This window comes from Pimephales promelas, chromosome 24 (genome assembly GCF_988280905.1).
Source record: "Pimephales promelas chromosome 24, fPimPro1.hap1.1, whole genome shotgun sequence".
In the NCBI taxonomy this organism is placed as follows: domain Eukaryota; kingdom Metazoa; phylum Chordata; class Actinopteri; order Cypriniformes; family Leuciscidae; genus Pimephales; species Pimephales promelas.
The window spans coordinates 22,535,263-22,558,470 of NC_142792.1; the positions used below are offsets into that span (position 1 = coordinate 22,535,263).

The following is a 23,208-nucleotide window of genomic DNA, read 5'->3' on the forward strand; positions in this document are numbered from 1 at the left end:
AAAGTTTAAATCCCACCAGTTGAGAGTTGAACACACTTTCTTTGTGAAAATTCACTTCTATAAAATACATTAACATAATAATAATAATCACATAATCTATTGATATTGTTATACGAGGATGTGCATTCTATTTAGTTTATTTTCATGCAACTTGCTGAAGAAAAAGAAAGATATTAGGCCTTATTTATAATTTATTTAGATTGTACAAAGATGATGTACTAAAAACTCAAAATATGAATTAGTATTCATTCACATTAATCCAAGCAATGTAAAACATGCTAAACTTTAATGAAGGTAAACTGGAAAAAAATGATCAACGCCTGAGTTCTTACATTTACGAGTCATTAAATCATGTTTAATTTGGACTTCTCAGTGCATGTTCTTTGAGGTGGACCCAGGGTGAACCTCATAATCCTCCATTATATGACTGACAGACAAGGATGGTTTGACCTAAAAATATCAAAATTGAAATGGAAAAAATGACACCTACATCTTGGATGCCCTTGAGGTAAGCTAAAACATTTAATAAAGTTAATTTCAAAGTGAACTATCCTTTTAATAGTTTGTTTAAACCTTGCTTTTTCTACAGTAATAAATGTCAGCGTTTGATAAGGCTCTTTTGTACAACAAAATGCATAAAAATGATAGGGGAAACCTGTTTTCTGTCCCCAAATGGTTGAACCCACACATTATTGTTGGATTTGAAAGACATTCTCACACTCTTTCTTTGGTCATTTATATTTCCAGCACATCATTGTACAACAGGTATTTATTATTTTCACCAAGTAATAAATGCGTATTCTCTCTGACATCTATGGGCTATGTGCACAACTGTAGTTTCGAACTTCCGCTTTTGTCAGAAGTCGGCGTATCAGTTTCCGGTCTACGACTGGTCATCCGCATCCACTAATAAACAAACAAGATGAGTGCTGCTGTTGTACGAAAAACAGAGTTCTTTACCATGTAAACAGGTTTCCCAGATAGCAAACTGACATTGAATCAACGTGGAAATGACGTCTCTCATGACATTGAAACAACGTTGATTTTGCTCAAGGAATTAATGTTGAACCAACGTCAGACGCGGCATTCTTCAAAGCTAAATGAAAATCGAAAATTGGTTTCATAACGTTGAAACAACGCGTTGATTTCAAGTTGATTTTCCGTTAGTTTTGAAAGAATGACGCGTCTGACGTTGGTTCAACGTTAATGAGCTCTATGCACGGCGTTATTTCCGGTGAAGGATTAAGGATGCTCGATAACTTCCGCCGATCGTAGAGTCCAATGCAATACCGAGAATTTATATTGAATTTTATACTCCATGGTTATACTAAAGAAACGTTAGTCACAAAAACAGATAAAACAGACACCCCTCGTTGTGTTTATGCTTATATTAAAAATTTAAAATTATATTAAATAAAAATAACTATATATAAAATGACATCTAAACGTATGTACGTTTCATTTCAAAGACTGGAGGACAGTAAATTTTGAAGACTCTGCCATAATCCCGTTTTCCTCGGTTTTCCTCCGCTTTAATCTCCACAACCGGAAATGGACGAGCATCCTTGCGTCAAATGCGGAATTTATGCGTGCATATAGCCCATTCGATGAGCAAAACAATGTCAGATCAACGTTGTTTCGATGTCATATTTCCACGTTGATTCAATGTCAGTTTGCTATCTGGGCAGGGCTTTCACTTTTCACTGATGTGGTACATATAACAGCAACACAGCGATCGTTTCCACACCGAATTTATTTCTGCTCTGCTGCAAACGCTGGTGGTCAAAATGATAAAGATTGACCTGAAAATGTAGTAATTTCACCATAAATGCGTTTAATTAAATAAAATCAAGTAATCTCACCATAAATGCACATTTAATCAAGGAAAACTACAATTTACTTCAACCAGGCGACAGAATGAACTCGTCTCGATCGTGGAGGTGGAAAAATACGTTTTGTGACATGCAAGATCGATTGTTTTAAAATTAAGATGCAAAAGAAAAGGCAAGTCGGCTGCTTTTGTCAATTTCAAGTTTTAATTTAAATTATTTGCGATTTTAATATAGGAAATATTTGACTGAGCAACTTGTAAATAATGCATGGAGTAATAGCCCTAATTTACATTGTTTAGATTGTATTTAAACATGCATACAAAGAATCGCAATGCTTACACAACTTTTTGTTTTTAAAAATAAGTTGCAGCATAACTTCTGGACTTTAAATATAAAATATTAAGTATGTTTTTGTTGTACAGCCGCGGATCAGTTATTCACTGTGCAAAGGCATCATAATATGTGAACGCACTAACAGCACGCTCCTGCACCGCAACACACACTGCAAACGGGTGTGAAACGGACGTTAGATCCACCTACAGTTGTAAGAAACTTAGATGTGTTTAAGAACTCTTTTTTTTTCGTACAACAGCAGCACTCATCTTGTTTGTTTATTAGTGGATGCGGATGACCAGTCGTAGACCGGAAACTGATACGCCGACTTCTGACAAAAGCGGAAGTTCGAAACTACGGTTGTGCACATAGCCTATAAGAAAAAGGTCAAATTGATTTAATTTCTAAATTCTGTGACTAGCATGAAGTGTTTCTTTGGCTTAGTAGCATGAAAGTATTTTTGTTGCAACTGTATTTTTATTTGTTTTTTACGTATCAGTGATAACTGTGCAAGGAATGTGGTGTTGATTCCATTGGCTCAAAAAGTGACCTCCTAGAAAAGCTTTCTTCTGAGATGAAATCTAGACAGACTTTTGACAAAGGATTCGAAAAGATTTGGGGTGCCTCTGGTAAGAAACAAATGCTTGTGTTTTGGTATGTTTGTGACTGCCACTTTACCATTGTAGGCCTTATACTTTCATTACTGCTGCCTGACATAGATGTTTTTTTTTCCAGGTGGATGGGCTGTGGTCATGTGGCCTTGTAGAATTGTGTACAGCATCAAATGCTGTTTGCGCGCAGAGAGTCCGAGAGACTTTGCAGATCTCCTCTCATGGAAACACATGCCTAATGTAGTCATCTATGATTTCGCACGGGGACTGGCCACACACAGCAATCTTCGCTATCCTGAGACGTTAACCTTCACACCACACGAAGGTTGTCTAGCTGACCCAAAAGATGGCAACATAAAGATAGCAAAGGAGGGAAAGCTGAAGATCTCCTTGCCGTGGCTTAGTATAAAAAATCAAGTCCCAGACAGCCATGGCCACCCAATTACAGGCTCAGCAGAGCACTATGTCCTTAATGACAAATTTCATTAAGACAATTCAAAAGACAAACAGGATGCTCTCCACAATTGGTCTTGTAGCCCAACTTGCTGGTAAAGTGAATAGCCAGGTTGTGGAGCAGTTCTTTAGCAAATTAAAGAAAAATAACTACTTTCTAAATATGACCCTTCCATAAACCCACGTCTTCCTCGTGAGAAGTATCATCCACCACTACAACAGTCAGAAGAATTTGAGAAGACTAGAGGCCTTCAAAAAAAGTATTTGGGACAGAAGTGGTGCTGAACATCAACCACCAGGCTGTTCTTGGTAATGTTTGAATTACTGCCTTACCACTTTAGAATTGGTTCTAAATATTACTTGTACAGATGTTTTCATGTGCCAATATTTTGTGTTATCTAATTAAGCTGTTTCAGAGTCCTCTACTCAATCTGGTGCAACAGACTTTCGCCAAGTGACCAGTAAGTAACACAGTAGAAGATCAAGCCACTTTATTGTACTTGTTTAGTCTGTTATTGCTAAGCATTGCGATGTACAATGTAATGTGTCCTTATTTGCATGTGATATTATATCAATATTATATCATCTTTTAATATCAAACTCATCAATTAACCCTTATATATCAAAGTCTGATAAAAACTGTACTTGATTTTATTGTCGTCTACATCTGTCATTTCATTATTGTATTTATTGTATTGCATTTGTATTCTGTGTAATTAACTAATAATCAAATTTTTCCATGCCTTACAGACCTTAGTGGTTCAGAGACAACAGTGGATTTGCCACACGTTGATGCCCCTGTAACAGGCATGGGTATGGATCAAATAATTGCACTAACAGTAATTTTCCAATGCAGTTCATTAATCGTGACCGAGATTGTTTCATTTAATTCCCATAGGAACCTCTGCAGATGTGAACATGGAGGAAGTGGATGAGAATATGATTGTGGAGGATGCAGCACATGAGTATTCAGCTCAACCATGGATGAAGCCTCATAATCTTCTACAAGACAAATTGGTAGTTGTTCAGTAGCTTGTATTGTAACATTCACAATTTGTGTTAACTAAAAATTTTATCAAGACAAGTTGCCTATTTAAACAAAATATGAAGCATTTTTTCTTTTGGTCTTTGCAGCTCACCATCCTGGACACTAGGCGAATGGCGGATGAGGTAATTGTGAAGGATGGAGCGATATGCCTCAAGAGAAGATTTTTGGAGTCTGATGTAAGTGGTAACATTTGCATGTAGATATTTGTCATGCACCAAAAAAGTAAAGCTATGGGCTCAATATGTGCTCTTTGTTTTGTTTGTGGAAAGAACTTAGATTTTCTGCCCTCGCTGTAGTTTCGGACACAGTTATGCAGATAGATAAACTCCTCGACAATTGACAGTTGTTATGTCCTTTTATTGACATATCCTTCAATAATCGACAGAGTGAAACTACAAAAGAAACAAATAAACAGCATGTATATTAATGTATGCTCACATGTGTAATTGAGCAAAGTAGCGCTGACATTCATAGGAGCTAAACTATCAAATATAATCTCGATTAACCAAAACATTCACTAATATCACTTTAAAGACTAATATTAATCATAAAATACTCACAAGCAATGCTTTCTGTAGAACAACAAAGAAGGATGAATGTAAATCACATCAGAAGTGAAAGCTGCTGTCAGTCATACTTCAACATGTGCTGAGTCTCTTATTCACTTACTACTAATGCTGGTTCAACATAATACTAGAAACGACTACAGCGCCTCCAGCAGGAGGGGAAGAAAACTACACCAGGAGGGAAAGAAACTGCACCAGCACACTCCCCACCTGACGTCCATAGGATGTCACTCTTAATTCTTGGACTATTGGCTGCATTCATTGGAGTTGCGCAGCAGAAGTACAGTCTCTGTAACAGGTCTCCAGAAAGATTTGCATGTACCTCCAGAAGCAACTTTTATCTCTACTTTCCTGACTTTTCCATCTCGGCTGGGTAAGGTATTAATCACAACTCCCATGGGCCATAGACACCTTTTGGCTTGGTTGTCTTTGAGAAGTACAATGTCTCCTATTTGTAGATTAGGCCTGCTCATCTGCCATTTCCTTCGTTCTTGCAATGTTGGCAAGTATTGAGTTCTCCAGCGGTGCCAAAAGACATTAGAAAGATGTTGCACCTGTCTCCAATGGCGTCCATACAAGTCTGACTTGTCAAAGCTTCCAGGAGGGATAGGTGGAGATCCGATTTTCTGGGTGAGTAGTGTAGCAGGTGTGAGAATGAAGGGGCAGTCAGGATCAGATGAGACAGGAATGAGAGGTCGAGAGTTCACAATGGCAGTTACTTCTGCAAGAAGAGTTATGAGAACTTCATGGGTCAGCAGGTGAACTGAGTTGGTAGTTAGCATTGAGTCGAGAATACGCTTCACAATTCCAATCATGCGCTCCCAACTTCCTCCCATGTGAGGGGCATGAGGTGGGTTAAAGACCCATTTGCATTCACTGTTGTCCAAGAAGTCTCGTATCTCTGGGTTATCACACTGGTTTGAGGTTATACCAAGGTCCTTGCATGCACCCAGGAAGTTAGTTCCGCAATCCGACCTGAGTTGCTTTACTGGTCCACGAATGGAGATGAACCGTCGTAAGGCGTTAATGAAACTGGAAGACTCCATTGTCTCGATTACCTCGATATGGATGGCTCTGGTACCCAAGCAGGTAAAAATGACAGCCCAGCGCTTACTATTGGCAAGACCTCCACGGGTTCGACGAGAACTGATAGTCCAGGGTCCGAAGACATCGACACCAACGTAAGTAAATGGTGGGCTAACAGTTACACGATCAATAGGTAAGTCTGACATCTTTTGGGTTTCTGTGCTCCATCTCAGTTTGCGACATATGACACAGTGGTGAATAATTGAACTGATACAACGTTTTCCGCCAACCATCCAAAATCCGGCTGATCTCACAGCTCCCTCTGTGAACTGTCGTCCTTGATGCTGTACTTGTTGGTGATAATGCCGTACCAGTAATGTACTGATGTGGTGCTTTCCAGGGATGATGAAAGGATGTGCTTCATCATTTTGCATGTCAGCTTGTGAAAGACGACCTCCAACTCTGAGGCAGTTAGCGTCATCTCTGAAAGGTGTCAAGTTTCTGAGTGGATTTTGCTTTGGTATCTCTTTCTGGGCTTCGATACATGTGAAGACTTCAGGAAAAGTCTTATGTTGAAGACAGCTCAGGATAATGCTCTTTGCTTTCCCATAGTCCTCTGGGGTGATATTCCTGCAAATATGCCAACCTAGATACTTGCTTCCGTATGCATTTCCCTTGTAACATCTGGCGATATGAACAAGTCTTGCTATTGCTCTAAGCAGTGATGTCCAAGTTGAGAAAGATTCAAAGCGGCTTGGATCCAGGAAAGATTCTGTGAGACAAGTTGCAAAGGTCTGCACCGTGGGGCGAATCTCAGGATCAGAGTCTGGACTGAGTAACTCGTAACAACACTTGGTCTCTTTTCCGTGCGCTTGTAGCAGGAAGTCTGGTCCTTTGAGCCACATGCTAGACATTAAAGAGTTTGCAGGGGTGGACCTGGAAGCTACGTCGGCTGGGTTCAGATCTGTCTGCACGTAGTTCCATTGTTCTGGGCTGGATGATTTCCTGATCCTTTGAACTCGGTTGCATACGTAGACATAAAACCTTCTTGATTCATTTTGTATGTATCCAAGTACCACTTTGCTGTCGGTGAAGAACTTTGTACAATGGAATGGCACATCGATCTCCTCTGAAATCAAGTCTGCAATCTCGATAGCAAGAACAGCTGCACATAGTTCCAGCCTCGGGATGGTTATCTCTTGTTGTGGGGCAAGTTTAGCTTTGCCAAAAACAAATCCAAGTTCGCTCTTGCCTTCTGTATTTGTGATCTTAGCATAAGCTACGGCAGCAATAGCTTTAGTGGATGCGTCGCAGAATATACAGAGCTCTCTTCTGGCTGCACCACTGAAAGAAATGGATGTATACATTCTTGGTATTCGCACTTGTTCGAGATGCTTCAGGGATTCCTTCCATGTACTCCATTCCTCTCGCATTCGTTCTGGAAGTGGGTCGTCCCATTCACCTGCATCTGTAGAAAGCTCTCTCAAAAGAGCCCTGCCTTTAATGCTGACTGGAGCTGCGAAACCAAGAGGGTCGTACAGGCTGTTAATGATTGATAATACCCCTCTACGTGTGTAGGGCTTTTCAGCGGTAGATACTTGGAAGGTGAACTCATCTGTCGCTATGTCCCAGCTAATTCCAAGACTCCTTTGCATAGGTGGACTGTCTGCTCCTAGGTCGAGATCTTTGAGACCCTTTGCAAGATCCTCCTTGGAAAAATCCTCCATTACTGTGATGTCATTAGAAGCAATCTTATGCAGCTTCAGGTTAGATGAGGCCAAAGTTTCTTGAGCCCTTCGAATGTGAGAGATAGCCTCTGAACTTGATGGAAAGGAGACAAGCAAGTCATCGACATAAAAATGACGATCCACCAGCTGTTTTGTTGTATTGTCTCTTTTCTCTTGATCCTTTGATGCCCTCCTGAGTCCATAAGTTGCTACTGCAGGCGATGGGCTGTTACCGAAGACGTGCACCGTCATACGGTACTCCACAATTGGTTGTTCCATGTCATTATTCTGGTGCCAGAGGAAACGTAAGAAGTTCCGATGGTCCTTCCTGACCTCAAAGCAATGAAACATCTGCTTAATATCAGCGGTTACAGCTACCTTCTCTTCACGGAGCCGCATGAGCACTCCCAGCAGGCTGTTGTTGAGATTCGGACCGGTAAGAAGTACGTCATTGAGGGACAATCCTTCACATCGTGCACTTGAATCAAAAACAACTCTTATTTGATCCAGCTTGCGAGGGTGATACACTCCAAAGAAGGGAAGGTACCAACACTCCTCCTGTCCAGATAGGGGTGGCGCTATTTCCGCATGACCATTGTCAAAGAGAGTTTGCATGAATTCCTGAAAGTGACTTTTCATGTGAGGACGTTTGTACAGCATATGGCGAACTGAAGCTAAGCGTTGGACAGCTTGCTGCTTGTTGTTGGGAAGGCGTGGCCTTGGTGAACGAAAGGGCAGCGGTGCAACCCAGCTATTTGTTTTGTCCTGATAAACTTCCTTGTTCATTATCTGCATGAAAGCTGTTTCTTCTTGAGAGTAGCCAAGTCTCTCGTCCAAACTCGTCTGTTGGAACACAGTTTCTCCGATGGACGTTTTCTTATTATGGTTAGGGAGACTGACCTTGTTGTGGCTTTGCGGGATGACCCGTTCCTTTACTTGGATGAAGTTCTTGCATGGAAGGAAGTGACTCGGGCGACAATTGTCCAAAATGTTCGTCTTGAAAACGTTTGCCTGAACAGGTTTGTGAGCTCTTCCCAAACAGATGTTTCCAATAATCACCCATCCTAGAGCTAGCTTCTGAGCAAATGGTGCATTTGGAGGTCCATTGCGTTGGTCAAGAACTTTGTGTGCTTGAATCACATCCCTACCAATGAGAAGTAGGATCTCAGCATCATGATCGACATCTGGAATGTCAGATGCAATGTCTTGGAGATGAGAATGGTTACGAGCAGCTTCAGGTCTAGGGATCTCATTGCGATTGTCTGGCAGCATGTCACATTCAATGAGTGTTTGGAGTTTTAGGCGTGTCTTGTTATCAACGGATTCGACGATGAAGTCGTATGCTCTCCTTCCCGTAGCTTCTTCAAGACCTGCACAGGTTCTCAGCTTGTATGGGAAGCAGCCTTTGGTGATGCCGAACGTATCAAAGATTGAAGATCTGGCAAGCGACCTGTTGCTTTGATCATCCAATATAGCGTAGATTTTGAGTTTCTTCTCAGGGAAGCCCTGTGGATAGATGAATACAGGACTGATCTTGCCGCATGAGTGACTTTCAACTTCACTCCCACAGACTTGTGTACATGTAGACGTGGCCGTAGGTAAAGCTATGTCGCGCTCCCCGCCATTGTCAGATGCAGGCTCTGTGGTGGTTATCCAAGGCGCAGGACCAGGATGAAGAGCAGAAATGTGAGAGTTGGATTTGCATTCTGCACAAAAGATCTCTGCTTTGCATATTTTTGCCTGATGATTAGTGGATGCACAACATCGGAAACATATCAGGTTCCTCTTCAAGTAGTCCTTACGCTCCTCCAAAGGCATTTCTCTGAAAGCTCTACACTTTTTAAGTGCGTGGGGTTTCTTGTGGATTGGACATTCTTTATTTGGATCATGAATGTTAGTTCCTGCGGTAGGATTATGCTCAGTGCTGACCACTTCGGTACGTATGACTGAGATTGCATCTCTCTTACTCCTTTCTTGTTTCTCCTGAAACCTCATCTTAATGGATGCGAGACCGTGCTGCACTGGAAGCTGAAAGCTCGGGTCGTTGCGCATTTTTGCTTCTCTGCTAATGAAGGCCACAAATGCTGAGAATGGTGGAAACGACACAGAATGCTCCTCTTTGTATTTAGACCCGTACGTCATCCATCTTTCTTGCATACCAAAGGGTAACTTCTCCACGACAGGATGAATGCCCCTTGCGGTGTCGAGGTACAGTAGGCCTGGGATGAATCCTTCTTCCTTAGCAGCCTCTATCTCGAGAAGAAGATCTTGAAGTTCTCTTAAGAGATATGGGTCTTTGTTGGAAATTCTTGGAAAATGCTCGAGTCTGTCGAGTAGCGCCTTCTCCAGGGCTTCGGGGGAGCCGTAGCACTCATCCAGTCTTTCCCATACTTTGCTTAATCCTTCAGAGGGTCTGTTGATATACACTGCTCTCAGACGTTTTGCGTATTGAACGGACTCTGCTCCAAGCCATTTGATCAGTAAATCGAATTCTTCGCTAGCAGACAGGTTCAAACCATCAATCACATTGTTAAATGAAGATTTCCATCCCCAATAGTCACCTGGCTTATCACCGTACTTCCTGAGGCCGCCAGTGAGCAAATCACGTCGTGCTAGAAACCTGGCTATATCAGTCATATTTCCATGTTGTGGATTGTATCCCGTGCTTTGATGTGCCGGTGCTCCAAATGAAAGTTTCCTCACAGGAATGTTTCCAGAAAGTTGTGGAACGCCATTACGTTTATCTGCGCTCTGGAATGGATAGAAGCTCTCTGCGTCCATAGACTGGTCTGGTTCTCGTTTTAGTGGCTCATCTGGAACGGTCGTTGTTAGAGTATCATTGTGCTCCGTGTCGCGAAATGGACTTGAATCCGCCTTCAGGATTATTTGGTGTTTCACATAATCACGAGTACGTTCAGTGGAATCTCCTTTTACGGACCCCTCTGCTGATTCTTCTTCTAAATCATTAACCGCTTTCTCAAAGACATATGCTTCCGCTTGTGCGGCTTCTGCATCGCGCTGCTGTTGTAGTGCTTGTAGTGTGGCATCCAAGCGCACCTCTTCCACTTTAAGCTCCGCTTTCTTAACTTTCATTTCAATTTCCATTTTTGCGAATTCTGCTCTCGTACGAGCTGCTTCGGCTTTAGCTCGAGCGTTGAGAGCGGCTATATTGGCAGCTGATTTAACTGAACCTTTTGAGCTCCTAGAGTGAAGCGATCTCTTAGAGGAGACGGACACTAAGCTTTTTCTCCCTTCTTCAGACATATTGATTATGTCGCAGCTGATGAAACATCCACTTGTTGCTGTGTAGATAGGATGCTTTTTCACTTTTCTGCCCTCGCTGTAGTTTCGGACACAGTTATGCAGATAGATAAACTCCTCGACAATTGACAGTTGTTATGTCCTTTTATTGACATATCCTTCAATAATCGACAGAGTGAAACTACAAAAGAAACAAATAAACAGCATGTATATTAATGTATGCTCACATGTGTAATTGAGCAAAGTAGCGCTGACATTCATAGGAGCTAAACTATCAAATATAATCTCGATTAACCAAAACATTCACTAATATCACTTTAAAGACTAATATTAATCATAAAATACTCACAAGCAATGCTTTCTGTAGAACAACAAAGAAGGATGAATGTAAATCACATCAGAAGTGAAAGCTGCTGTCAGTCATACTTCAACATGTGCTGAGTCTCTTATTCACTTACTACTAATGCTGGTTCAACATAATACTAGAAACGACTACAGCGCCTCCAGCAGGAGGGGAAGAAAACTACACCAGGAGGGAAAGAAACTGCACCAGCACATTAGACATTTCTTTATGTGCTAACTATTTTGATTATTTCTTGCAGATTGGAAATGCCTGCTTGAAACTCATTTATGAAGATGCTCAGGCGCATGTATAAATCTTTTTCACATGATTTTAAATGAGCTATTTGTAGTTTATACTTTTTTTCTTTCATATATGAATGGCAAGTGGTAGTCTTCTTAATATTTACGTTTGCTTTCACAGGGCAAAAACACATACACTGCTGACATGTATGTCATTACTACACGGAAAGACAGTGTAGATATATAGTATATATGTATAGTATATATAGTATATCTATCTATGTAGTATATATATTTTTTTCCTTTGGAAGTCAATGGGGACCAGCAACTGTTTGGTTAGCCACATTCTTCAAAATATATTCTTCTTTAATAAGCCACAAACACCTAGGAGCTGGAGCTGCTACACTCCCCATAGCTGGAACCAGCTTCCAGATATCATCATATGAAACCAAATTAAATTTTCTCTAATTGAAGATGAAGTGAATAATGCAGTACAATGTTCAATGTCTCATTCAGTTTGTAATTTTATTAACAATATTTAATTTACACAGTGGAATTTCACCACAATACAGATTTTTTTTTTAACCTAGAATATTTGAAACAGAATCAAATTTTAAGGGATGCCACTATATAATCACAATTAGATGGCATCTATCAACTACTTAGTATTTAAAACTATAGGAATTACCAGGTGTGGCCACATGAGTTCATATGTACATGACAAAGGCAATGTATGCAATGTACTCAGCCTCAAGGCAAAGTAAAAATTGAAGGATGCAAATAAAAGACTTGAAAAAAAGTGTTGTAGAAGTGTCAACTTTTCAGACAAGCATCAAATACGAGCCACATTAAGGTCTGTGTGGGCATGCGCAAGATAGACCCGGTGTGGCACAGATCTCAGAGAGGCATTTATTTATTCCTTGGGCTGCAGAGTGTGAGGGGGAATGGCAGTCTGGCATCCTAGTCTGTCGGTGGAAAAATGTGTGCTTCCCGGCGACTTGAACATTCAGAGGCACAGGAATCCTCCGCACTACCCTCCTATACCATAGATGTCAATCCTCCTGTTTTTTCCGGGTTTCTCATGTATTAGATCTTTTTCTTCCTGTAAAATTCCCATAAAATATCCCGTATTATTATGCTCTGATTGTGTGAGACGTACAAGCTCGACAGATTCAGCTTGAAGTCGTTCATCCTTGGATGCAGAGCTGCGCGCGCTATTACAAAAAAGCTGTGCACACAGCCAAGGGAGGGCACACATCACACTCCCTCGTCCTCAACACTGGTGTCCCTCAGGGCTGTGTGCTGAGTCCTTTGCTTTATTCCCTGTATACCCACGACTGTGTCGCTAGGCATAACTCCACCAGCATCGTGAAATTCGCGGACGACGCGGTTGTGGTGGGCCTGATCACTAATAACGACGAGCGGGCCTATCTACAGGAGGTGGCAGACCTGATAATGTGGTGCAAGGACAACAGCCTACTGCTTAATGGGGTGAAGACCAAGGAGATGGTGGTGGACTTCTGCCCACAGCGTCGCAGGACCTACACCCCTCTCCTGATAGATGGGACGCCAGTGGAGAGGGTGAGTAGCTTTAAATATCTCGGAGTGTACATTTCTGAGGATTTATCCTGGACTGCACACACGGATACTGTAGTGAAGAAGGCAAGACAGCGCCTTTATCACCTCAGACAGCTTAGGAGATTTAGGGTCTCCCAACGGATCCTGATTTCCTTCTACTATGCTGCTGTACAGAGCATACTGACTGGAGCCATATCTGTCTGGTATGGTAACAGCTCCTGCAGGGACCGGCGAGCTCTGCAGAGGGTGGTGAGGACCGCTGAGTGGATCATGGGCATCACACTCCCTTCTCTGCATGACTTGTACATCGCACGCTGTACTGCCAGGGCCAGAAGGATTATCAAGGACCTCCATCACCCTTGCAATAAACTGTTTGTAACCCTTCGGTCAGGTAGACGCCTGCGCTGTCATAAAACACGCACAGAGAGGATGAGGAACAGTTTTTTCCCTGTGGCGATCAGAGCCTTGAATTCTGCACTCTGAACATTGTTAATCGGAATTGACTTTCAATTTTTAACCCAGCTACTGAATTTTAACATTTGTACACCTGTCTGTCTAGTTTTTAACTTATGTAATTTTATTGTACTGTATTTATTGTATCTATTATATTTATTGTATTTTTATCTTCTACTGAGCACAAAAGTACAGTACGTCACAAAAACATTTCACTGCGCATCTTGTATGAGTATGTGACAAATAAAACTTTTGAACTTTGAAGCGAACTGAGATCTTGCCAGTCTTGCGCACCCAACTTGTCACTTTTGCTGGGCTTGTGCAGACACATTTTAATATTTTAATGATAGTGCTTTATTTTTAAAGTTTGTTGGTATGAATCGTGTAAAAAAAATCCCTTATTTTGGGGATGGATTCCGGGAAATCTCCCTTATTTTCAATGTTCAATGTTGACAGCTATGTCCTATACATACGAGGACACCAGCAGGGAAAGAGAATGTCACGAGTGCGTCGGATTGGAAGCATGAGTGTTGCCGCTGACAGGCTAGGATGCCAGGCCACCATTCCCCCTCACATGCCATGGCCACCAGGAAGAGCTGCTTGAAAGAAGCCGCCGCCCTTCACACCCTGGATCAGAGAGAGGGTAGCATGTGTGGCCATCAGACTCCGTCCTCTTACCTGGACCAATCCTGACTGAACACTGACCCTCCATAGACCTTTCTCACAACTTCCGTATTTGTGACCGGAAATACGCAATTGTCGTGGTAATCTTCTTCCGCTCCATTCATAACAGATAGCGTCGAAGGCAACTAGTGAGAGTTGTTGCGTACCGATCTTTTTGGTTATTCCCAAAAGCAGCCATACCTGTCGTTTTCATTCCTTCCCTCGTCAGTTCCCTGTCGATGAAGTTCGAAGGAACTGGATTCAGGCAATCTGGCGGGATGTTATTGATCCTGTGATCTTCTGTACTTATGTCACCATTCACTAATAAGCCGTCATTGTTTGTTTATTTTTTATGTTTTGTGTATTTTTGAAGTAACGTTAGTTCATGTTCAACTTTATTAAGATATTTGTATCCAGCGGAATAAGCACATAAAAATATACACCACAATATAAAACAAAATAAAAAAGAACACACAACAGTGGGCTACATATAAATTTAAAATATATATATATACCATTCAGAGTATTTATCAATCTGAGTGTACGAGGGATAAATTAATATTTGTATAATTTTTCTTCATCTTTGATCGTTCTATAGCAACAGCAGTGCAAAAAATTCAGGATAACTGTTGAATAAAACTGACAGACTTCTTTCTGGTATTCACATCAAAATGCAGTTTATTGTAAATAATACTCCCTAAATATGAATAACTTTCCACACACTCCACCTTCTTACCTTTAATGAACCTATATTGGGAAGAATGAGCTTCAGTTCTGAAATCAATAGTCATATCTTTGGTCTTAGATACATCAGCTGCAGACAAGCATCACCACAGCATTTTACAAAGTCATCAACAACTGGACCATGACAAGTTTACATTTTTTCGAAGTTTTGAAGACTCTCTGATCAATTTTCTCCTCCCAGAGTAGGTTTTTCTAATGTGTCGACAGTTGACGGGAACTCCGTTTCCACAACGATTACGTATTTCCGGTTTTTGTGAAAAAGGTCTATTACTCCCCAGCACAGTGAGGGCACTAGATTTCCTGTTTATTTGGTCAGTTTTCACTTTTATTATTTTTAGTGCCAATTTTGAGGCAAAATCTGATTTGACTCACTGCAGTGTTTAACGTAGCCTTAATTTTACACAAATACGTGTTTTCTGGTGCCATTTTAAATTGCTGAGCCATTTAAAACTCTTTCCACAGAAGGAACACAAATGGGGTCTCAATTCCGCATGCATTTTCAAGTGTATTTGTAAGTGTGATGCCAAAATAAACTTTTTATTACACTGTTCACAATTAAATGGCCTTCCTCCAGAGTGAACGCACAAGTGATTTTTTAAATGGCTCCTTTTTCTAAACCTTTTGTCACACTCAGAACACTGTAATTTCTTTACAGAATGAGTTTGCAAATTACGTTTCAGGTCTCTTTGATATGGGAAAATCTCTCCAGTGTGCAATCTCATGTGAGTTTTGAGACTCACATGATGTCTGAAACTCTTTCCACAGTGATTGCACATAAAAGGCCTCTCTCCAGTGTGAAGTCTCATATGAGTTTGGAGGCTAACGTTATGTCTGAAACTATTACCACACTGCTCGCAAGTAAATGGCTTCTCTCCAGTGTGAACCCTCATGTGAGTCTTGAGGTTTCCTTTATGTGTGAAACTCTTTCCACAGTGATGACACGTCAAAGGGTTTTCTCCAACATGACTTATTACGTGGCTCCTAAGGTTGTTCCTGTTTGGGAAACTCCTTCCACACTGATTACACATGAAACTTCTCTCTCTTGAGTGAATGCGCATGTGGTAATCAAGGGATTCTTTACGTGTGAAAGATTTTCCACACTGACCGCATATGAACGGCTTCTCTCCAGCGTGAATTCTCAAGTGAGCCTTTAGATTACCTTTGTGTGAGAAGCTCTTTTCACACAGTGTGCATGTGTGAGGGCTCTCTCCAGTGTGAATTCTCATGTGGGAATCAAGGGTTGCTTTATACGTGAAACTCTTTCCGCACTGATAGCATGTGTAAGGCTTCTCTCCAGTGTGAATTCTCATGTGAGTCTTAAGGCATTTACTCAATTGGAAACTTCTTTCACACTGATCGCATTTGAAAGGCTTCTCTCCGGCATGAATTATTTTGACATGCCTGTTAAGCCATTGCTTACCTGGAAAACTCAATCTACACTGCTGACATTTAAATCGGTCCTCTCTTGAGTGTACTCTCATGTGGCAATTAAGGGTTATTTTACATCTGAAACTCTTTCCACACTGATCACATGTGTAAGGCTTCTCTCCAGTATGAATTCTCATGTGATCCCTAAGGTTTAGTTCTGCTTTAAAGCCATTTCCACACAGTTTGCATGTGTAAGGCTTCTCTTTAGAGTGAATTACCATGTGCCTGTTAAGAGATCCTTTTTGAGTGAAACTTCTTCCACACAGCTGGCAGGTGTAAGGCTTCTCTCCAGTGTGAACTCTCATGTGCCTTGTCAGACTTCCTTTTTCATTGAAACCTTTTCCACATTGTTGGCAGGTGAAGGGGCGCTCTCCATTATGAACTCCCATGTGGACTTTAAGGTCATCGTGTCGACTGAAACTCTTCCCACAGTCAAAGCAGGAGAAATAACTTTTAGTTGTTTTCGTCAGAGCTCTGTTTTGTGAGGAATTCTTTACAGTCTTTGAGCAACTAAAAGAGTTTTCTCCACTTATGAAATCATGATGTTTCTCAATTTTAACTTTATCTTCAATTTCATTCAGTACTTCACTCTCCCCTTTTATCGGCATCAGGTCTAAGACAAAAAGAGACAAAAACAAGTTACCCTCAGTGTAATGACCCACAGCAACAGACATCAAAACATTTAGACATTTAAAGCATCAATACCAACAACATGCTAAATGATATTCAGACAAAGCTACTGACAAGAACTGTTCCTTTTCAGTTAGTCACGTTTGACATTACGTCGACGTCACTGACGTATTGGTACTCGATCAACTTTGAGTGTAAACTAAACTAGCCAATGGAGATTGGCGTGCGAGATTTGTATCTCTGCCCCGCAGGTATAAATATGGAATCAAATGGCAGCATATTCAGCATCTTACTGCAGCAGGAATAAACATCACAATCTGATTATCTGTTTCTATGATGACTAGAAGAGTTAGTGTCCCAGTCACACCATTGAGAATGGCCGAAGTTACACATACAGTGTTTCACTCATTTGATGCTAAAGCAAAGGTTTTTTTGATTACTTGCTCACTCTTGAACATCTGGGGCTAGTTCTTCGTACGTTGCTTAAAACATACGAGATCAAATGAGACATCCAAGATAATATCATCATGCTAATCATGATCCGGCTAATTGGGTTCTTCGAACACACCTGTTGTTTATGATTAGTATCGCTGGATTGAGTCATCTGAGATAACTGCGCATTCTCGCATTGGTTTAAAAGGGGACATGTATCGATAGCAGAACCAGTGATCAGCAGCGCTGCAATTGGCTGTTCAGCATGGCCAAAGAACACGCCCAGTTTTTCTCCCAAGCAGAGCAAGCACTTTTAATGGGAGGTTATGCCGAATTTCAGTCTCTAATTAAAATGCCAGGAACACCTCAAAGTGTGCAAAAGCCAGGAGAGAGTGCTGGCAAAAGTAGCAGACAAATTAAATGCGTTTGTGGTGGCCATGTTAGATGTTTTAATAACTTATTATTATTTTATTTTTATTTTCATAATTTCATAATTACTTTGTTCATTGTAATGTCGAGTCACCACACTATAATAATGGACATGATGAAAGTGAAGTACAAAAATATTCTACTTAATGGTAATTTTACTATATAGGCCTACTAGTCTCTTTTAAAAAGGCACTGTTAAATAAATGATTGTCTGTTTATAAAAGCAACCAGGAAAAAGGCTGAGAAAAAAATAACGATGCTCCTGACCCTGGCAGAAGAGCTGAGCTGACCCTTGGGTTGATTGTGAATTGACCTGTTGTGAAGGGCATCCCTGGGTTCAGCTCTTCCAAACCCACACCAGGGACTAGGGGTTTCACAACTACTGATTTTTGCTAGTCGACTAGTTTTGCATAACAGTCGACGACTAGTCGTTAAATGGTTTATTCTAGGGGTGTGCAATATCACGAATAGTAAATGTCTCCACAATCTGCTTTTGAAGAAATATGGTAGTATCGTGTTACAGTGCATTCTATCAGTTCTGGCGCCTCTGTCTCAACTGTACAACGCGACGTAGCCTACACATCATGCAATTCACAAAAGTTCATTATTTGCATAAGCCTTGCCGGTTAAACATTTAATTCACGCGCTGTTCTAACGTGCGCTTTCCTGCGCGCGCGGCATACCCCCGACGCTCACAGGCACTAGAAGCCTGTCAAACAGCGCCTGAATACTGGACTAAGTTATCTTTCGAGTCTTATTATGCTAATACTGTTAAATAAACAGAATTGGCTATGTCTAAAGTGAAAGCAAACATTTGAGAGAAAATCTGGTGTAATATGCGTCTATATTAAACACGTCGCGTGCTGGTCTAAAAGCGAGAGTAGTACTCATATTTTCCGCACTATAAAGCGCACTTAAAAGCCTTTAATTTTCTCAATCCGGCCTTTTCTCAAGCCTTATAATCCGGAGCGCATTATATATGGATCAATTGCTCGCGCTCGTGTCCATCTTATGCCCGCTTTGTCACGCGGCCAGTTCAACCTCGTATAAATCAGGTTATGTGTCTCCCGCTCAGATAATGGCAAATCGCCAACAATCAAATCCAGCTGAGTTAGCGACGTACGAAGAACGAGCCCCTGGCGTGAGTGATTTCAATGTTAAGTCAATGTAAAGACGCGTTTACGCGCATCTAGATGTCCTGCGGCGCGATTGAGGCTTTTAGAGCGGTAGACGCGCGAATGAGGCTAATTGATTACCACAGATAATTCTACTGTGATGGTTTAACTTTGCAATCAATCCATGTTCAGCAGAGGCTGATATATTTTCTTACCAATGGCATGTTTTTTTCCCACTGTGTGTAATCACAGTTCATATGTGAGGGGAAAGATCAGAGTAAAAATATTGCGTTAGGCTACTCCAAAAATATTTTTTTTTACAATTCCTGCAAATGCAGTGATCAAGTTAAAAAAAAAAAAAGTTTCAAAACATCCCCCCCTCTGTTTTTTTCCCACAAATCGCACCCTGCCTTTGCCCATGTACACCGTCGGATTCCGTTGTTGTCGAGTATGGAGAGAACAATCAGCGCTGTATTTCCAGTTGTTTCCCTCACGTGGACTAATGGATGTCTGGCAATTTCAGTGCTTTCTCTCCGTCCATGCAATAGATGCACACCCTTGAATGAGCGCGGATTTCTGGTGCATTTACTTGAACTTCTGAGGTAATATCTTTGGTTTGACCCATCTGAGAAATTGAGAGGCGGCCAAAATCAGATTGTAAAATGGACTGGATAAAGCTCTTTACGAACTTGACGAGCGATGCCATGCTGACTAAGATGACATGTGCATGAATCACTGTCACACGCTCAAGCTCAGAGCAATATTTTAAGTAACTGCATGATGATACATTTTTAACTAGCAGAATAATAATTCATCACGATACACAGTTGATTGCTTGTATGTTGTGAGAAATGTGTGTGATCTTTGTTATGTACTTGTTGTATACATTAGGGTTCCAGACTGTAACCATTTTTTGAGAATGTGTGAGTTAAAATTTTATGTGGTCGCATGTGTGCGAGTGGATGAAGATGTGTGCCACGGTTGCTTTGGGCAGGTGGTGTTTATAGCAAAGGGGAGCGGGACACTTCAGATTCTAGAGAGCATTTGCTTGGACAGAAGATGTGATGAGAAGCTTAAGTCTGCAGTGACATCATAAAAAATCACTGATCCATATTAGAGCAAGTGAGAGACTGTACGTTTTGAATGCTTAGCCTATATCTCCTAAATGCGAATTCTGTCATTGGTTTGGAACACACCAGCTTATTTATAACATTAAGGCTAAAATATTCATCCTAAGATATATATATATATATATGTAAAAAACATTTTGACTTCAGTGGGCCTTTAAAGTGTTTTAGTTCACTTCTCACGTCTTTTGCGTGCTCAAGTTTTTTATTTCAAATGTAGGTGCACGACATGCACGCAGTGCGACCCCCTCGTTCTTTTCAGGCGCAGCGAGAACTTTTCAGAATGCTGCATGCGCACCACAGGTCATGTGACAAGAACCAACCAATCAGCTTCAGCCTTTCAATAACAACATAAGACTACCTATGCTATGACTGTCATAGACTTGGTCACCAGACTTCATAAAAAGCAATAAATAACATATATTTGCCGACCTGTCTATTAAAACACATGCAAGAGCAAAGTCTCTGTCTACAGATGAAGTCCAAGTATGACACAGCTCTCTCCATCTCGAAATCACCACACCGATATTGATCCTTGGTTTATTTCTCTGTTTTTCCCAAAGCCTGCTTGCCTCAGTTGATCTACATTTAGCTATTTTGGGGAGGATTTTCTATTCTCGCCAATCAATAACCGTGAACCATAATGACTGAACGTCACAACAGCAGTGTGAGAGATATTGTATCATATAAATAGCTCCCTCATTAGTGGCTTACCTATAGCTCCCATTGAAAATGCCGCTAATGAGGAATCTATGTGCTATGTCTATGGCTTATGGGAAATTGAGGACAGAGTGGATATTTTGTCACTGATATGCGAAAATGACAAGGGACGGGCCATTATTTAAAACTATAATTTATCTGGATTTACATATCCATGGGAACTTTTGGAATAATGCATGTACAACTGCATGAAATATATCACACTGTGCTAGTGGTTTTTGCATATTTTATTACAAAAAACTAACATATTGTTCCTTTAAGAACAAATTCATGTGGATACAAATGTGTTGTGAAATAGGCAGAGATTTTTTGTCAGAAGTTCTCATGTACAAATACAAAATAATCCACACAATTATTAGTGAATAAGACCCATTGTCCTTAAGCATCAATAATGCTGTCTTTTATTTATTAAAATGTATTAATTAGTGATTTACCTTCGGGCATCATTAATATTTGTCTGGTCATGTGATCTCAAAATGTCTGTCCACATGAGGAGACCCCGCTTCATGTCCTTCAAAATAGGCAGGCATAATACGGATCAGTTCAGCTCTGAGAATGAAACCCACCTGTTTGTTCCTCGGTCTCTTCTTGTTTCAAGCTGAATACTTCTTCAATCTTGATATCTTCACTCTCCTCTTTAATAAATGCCATCTTTATAAGTCACGTGGATCTCAGATGCTTCACCAGGAGTTGACTTCACTCTGCCATGTTTAAGATGAGAATAATTAACAGAGAGCAAATTAAATTCAAACTAAATATAAGTGGATTTCAATCAGCTCTTTAATTTACTAGTCAGAGCACTGTCAAGGGATGTCTATGCTCGCAATAAACACAGAAAGACTACAGCATTTCTCCACCACCTGTAAGGATGCATTAAATCCTTCAAAGATTTAATTAAGGGTGTGTTGATCTTGTCAAATAAAGTTTTTTTTAGCACATTTTACTGTACCAATATTGTTTAATTGAACACTTATATGGGACAAAGTATACACCATGCCACCTATTGCGCCATCAGGTGGGATTTCACGGCTGTGTGAGAATGTGTTAAAGCGGACATAAGGACATTATAGTAGAGCTCTATATATTTATACTTCAAACGAAATCCAAATATTCAGCACTTTGCAACACAACAATGTACAATGAGCCGTTTTTTGATTTTGTTTCCAGGCGTTAAAGTGGACATAGGGACATTACTGAAATTTAACTTTACGCACAACTGCCAGCGGCTTCAAATACTAAAACAGCATTCATGTAATGCAAACATTATAGTATCAAGGTGAGGGGACAAGAAACAATAACAAAGACGTTTCTATCTGTTTAGGCGCAAGATTAATAATGAACGTGTTCATAATGTGAATGAATTTAATAAACTTATTAACCTAGCGTTCAAACCCTTCAGCAAATTAACTTGTCTAAGAAAATGATTAACAAAACAAATAAGCCTAGGCAGTTGACCGACCTACACGTTTACTTTCTTCACTGACACAGATGAAAGTGAAAAGACAAAAAAATATTAAGTCAAAGGAGGGGAAGAGACAGGGGCAAGATATGAACACTGAGAGAAAAAGAAAGAGTGATGGAAATGATGAGATTGACAATAATCTACTGTCCACTGACATGGTTTTGAAGCGATGGTTATCCTTTTTTTAAATTCAAACAATAAAATGCACATATGTAGATCAGAGGAATATAAACTTTCTAGGGGGAGCATGAACGCCCCTAACTACCTCAAATTTGGGACCTCTGTAATAAATCCAACAAAGCCCCGACTGCTTTTCATCTTCAGAAAGATATTATATTGTGTCCCTATTGTGTGAGAACTGTGACTTGCTATGTGGAAGAACCTTTTTAAGTAAGTTTTCCATTTAGCTAAGAAGACCTACTATTTAACAAACCTGCCAGAGATTGATACCTGGAATCTAAAAACATTTTTTTTTTTTGGCACACATAAGGCGGACACCCTATCGGAGGAATGCTTCAAAGTCGGTTATCTCTAACAACGTTTATTGCGAGCAGCGACATTACAGGGAAGCGTTGTGCAAAGCAGTCATTTAACGTTAACAAACGAATTACTTGATCCAGGCTCGTTTTTCAGTTACTTTGCAGTTTGCTCACAAACATAATGTTCATTCATGTTAGATAAAGCAGTACACAATTAAAAGCTCTAGTAAAAAAAAATCCCAAAAGATTTGCATCGGCTTAAATGCTTTAAAACAAACCTTTCTTCGGCCGAATCACTGACGCGGGAGCGCGGCGCAGTCTTAAGACGTCATGTTGCCAGACGAAAATAAAAGTCCCGTTCATGCGCAAAGATATAATTATAGTATATATTTATGATATGTGATATAATATGATATATCACATAAATAATTCTGTTATCTGACATCAGGTAGTGTTAAATATTATTTTGTGTGTATTTGATTATTTGTATTTTAAAATAAATTTTATAA

The 23,208-nt window shown here is 40.5% G+C and overlaps 1 protein-coding gene and 1 long non-coding RNA gene across 2 annotated transcripts in view; both read right to left on the reverse strand.

Annotated features, from left to right (window-relative positions):
* The window catches only part of LOC148966930 (uncharacterized), a 461,761-nt gene that overhangs the window by 16,958 nt on the left and 421,595 nt on the right, over positions 1-23,208 (reverse strand). The window lies entirely within an intron of this gene.
* On the reverse strand, positions 14,782-23,039 carry LOC120467263 (uncharacterized). The gene is given in 4 exon segments (XM_039656091.2): positions 14,782-15,403; positions 15,405-16,918; positions 21,325-21,459; positions 22,978-23,039. Coding segments are annotated over 3 exon segments (1,626 nt in total). The 5' UTR covers positions 21,410-21,459; positions 22,978-23,039; the 3' UTR covers positions 14,782-15,376.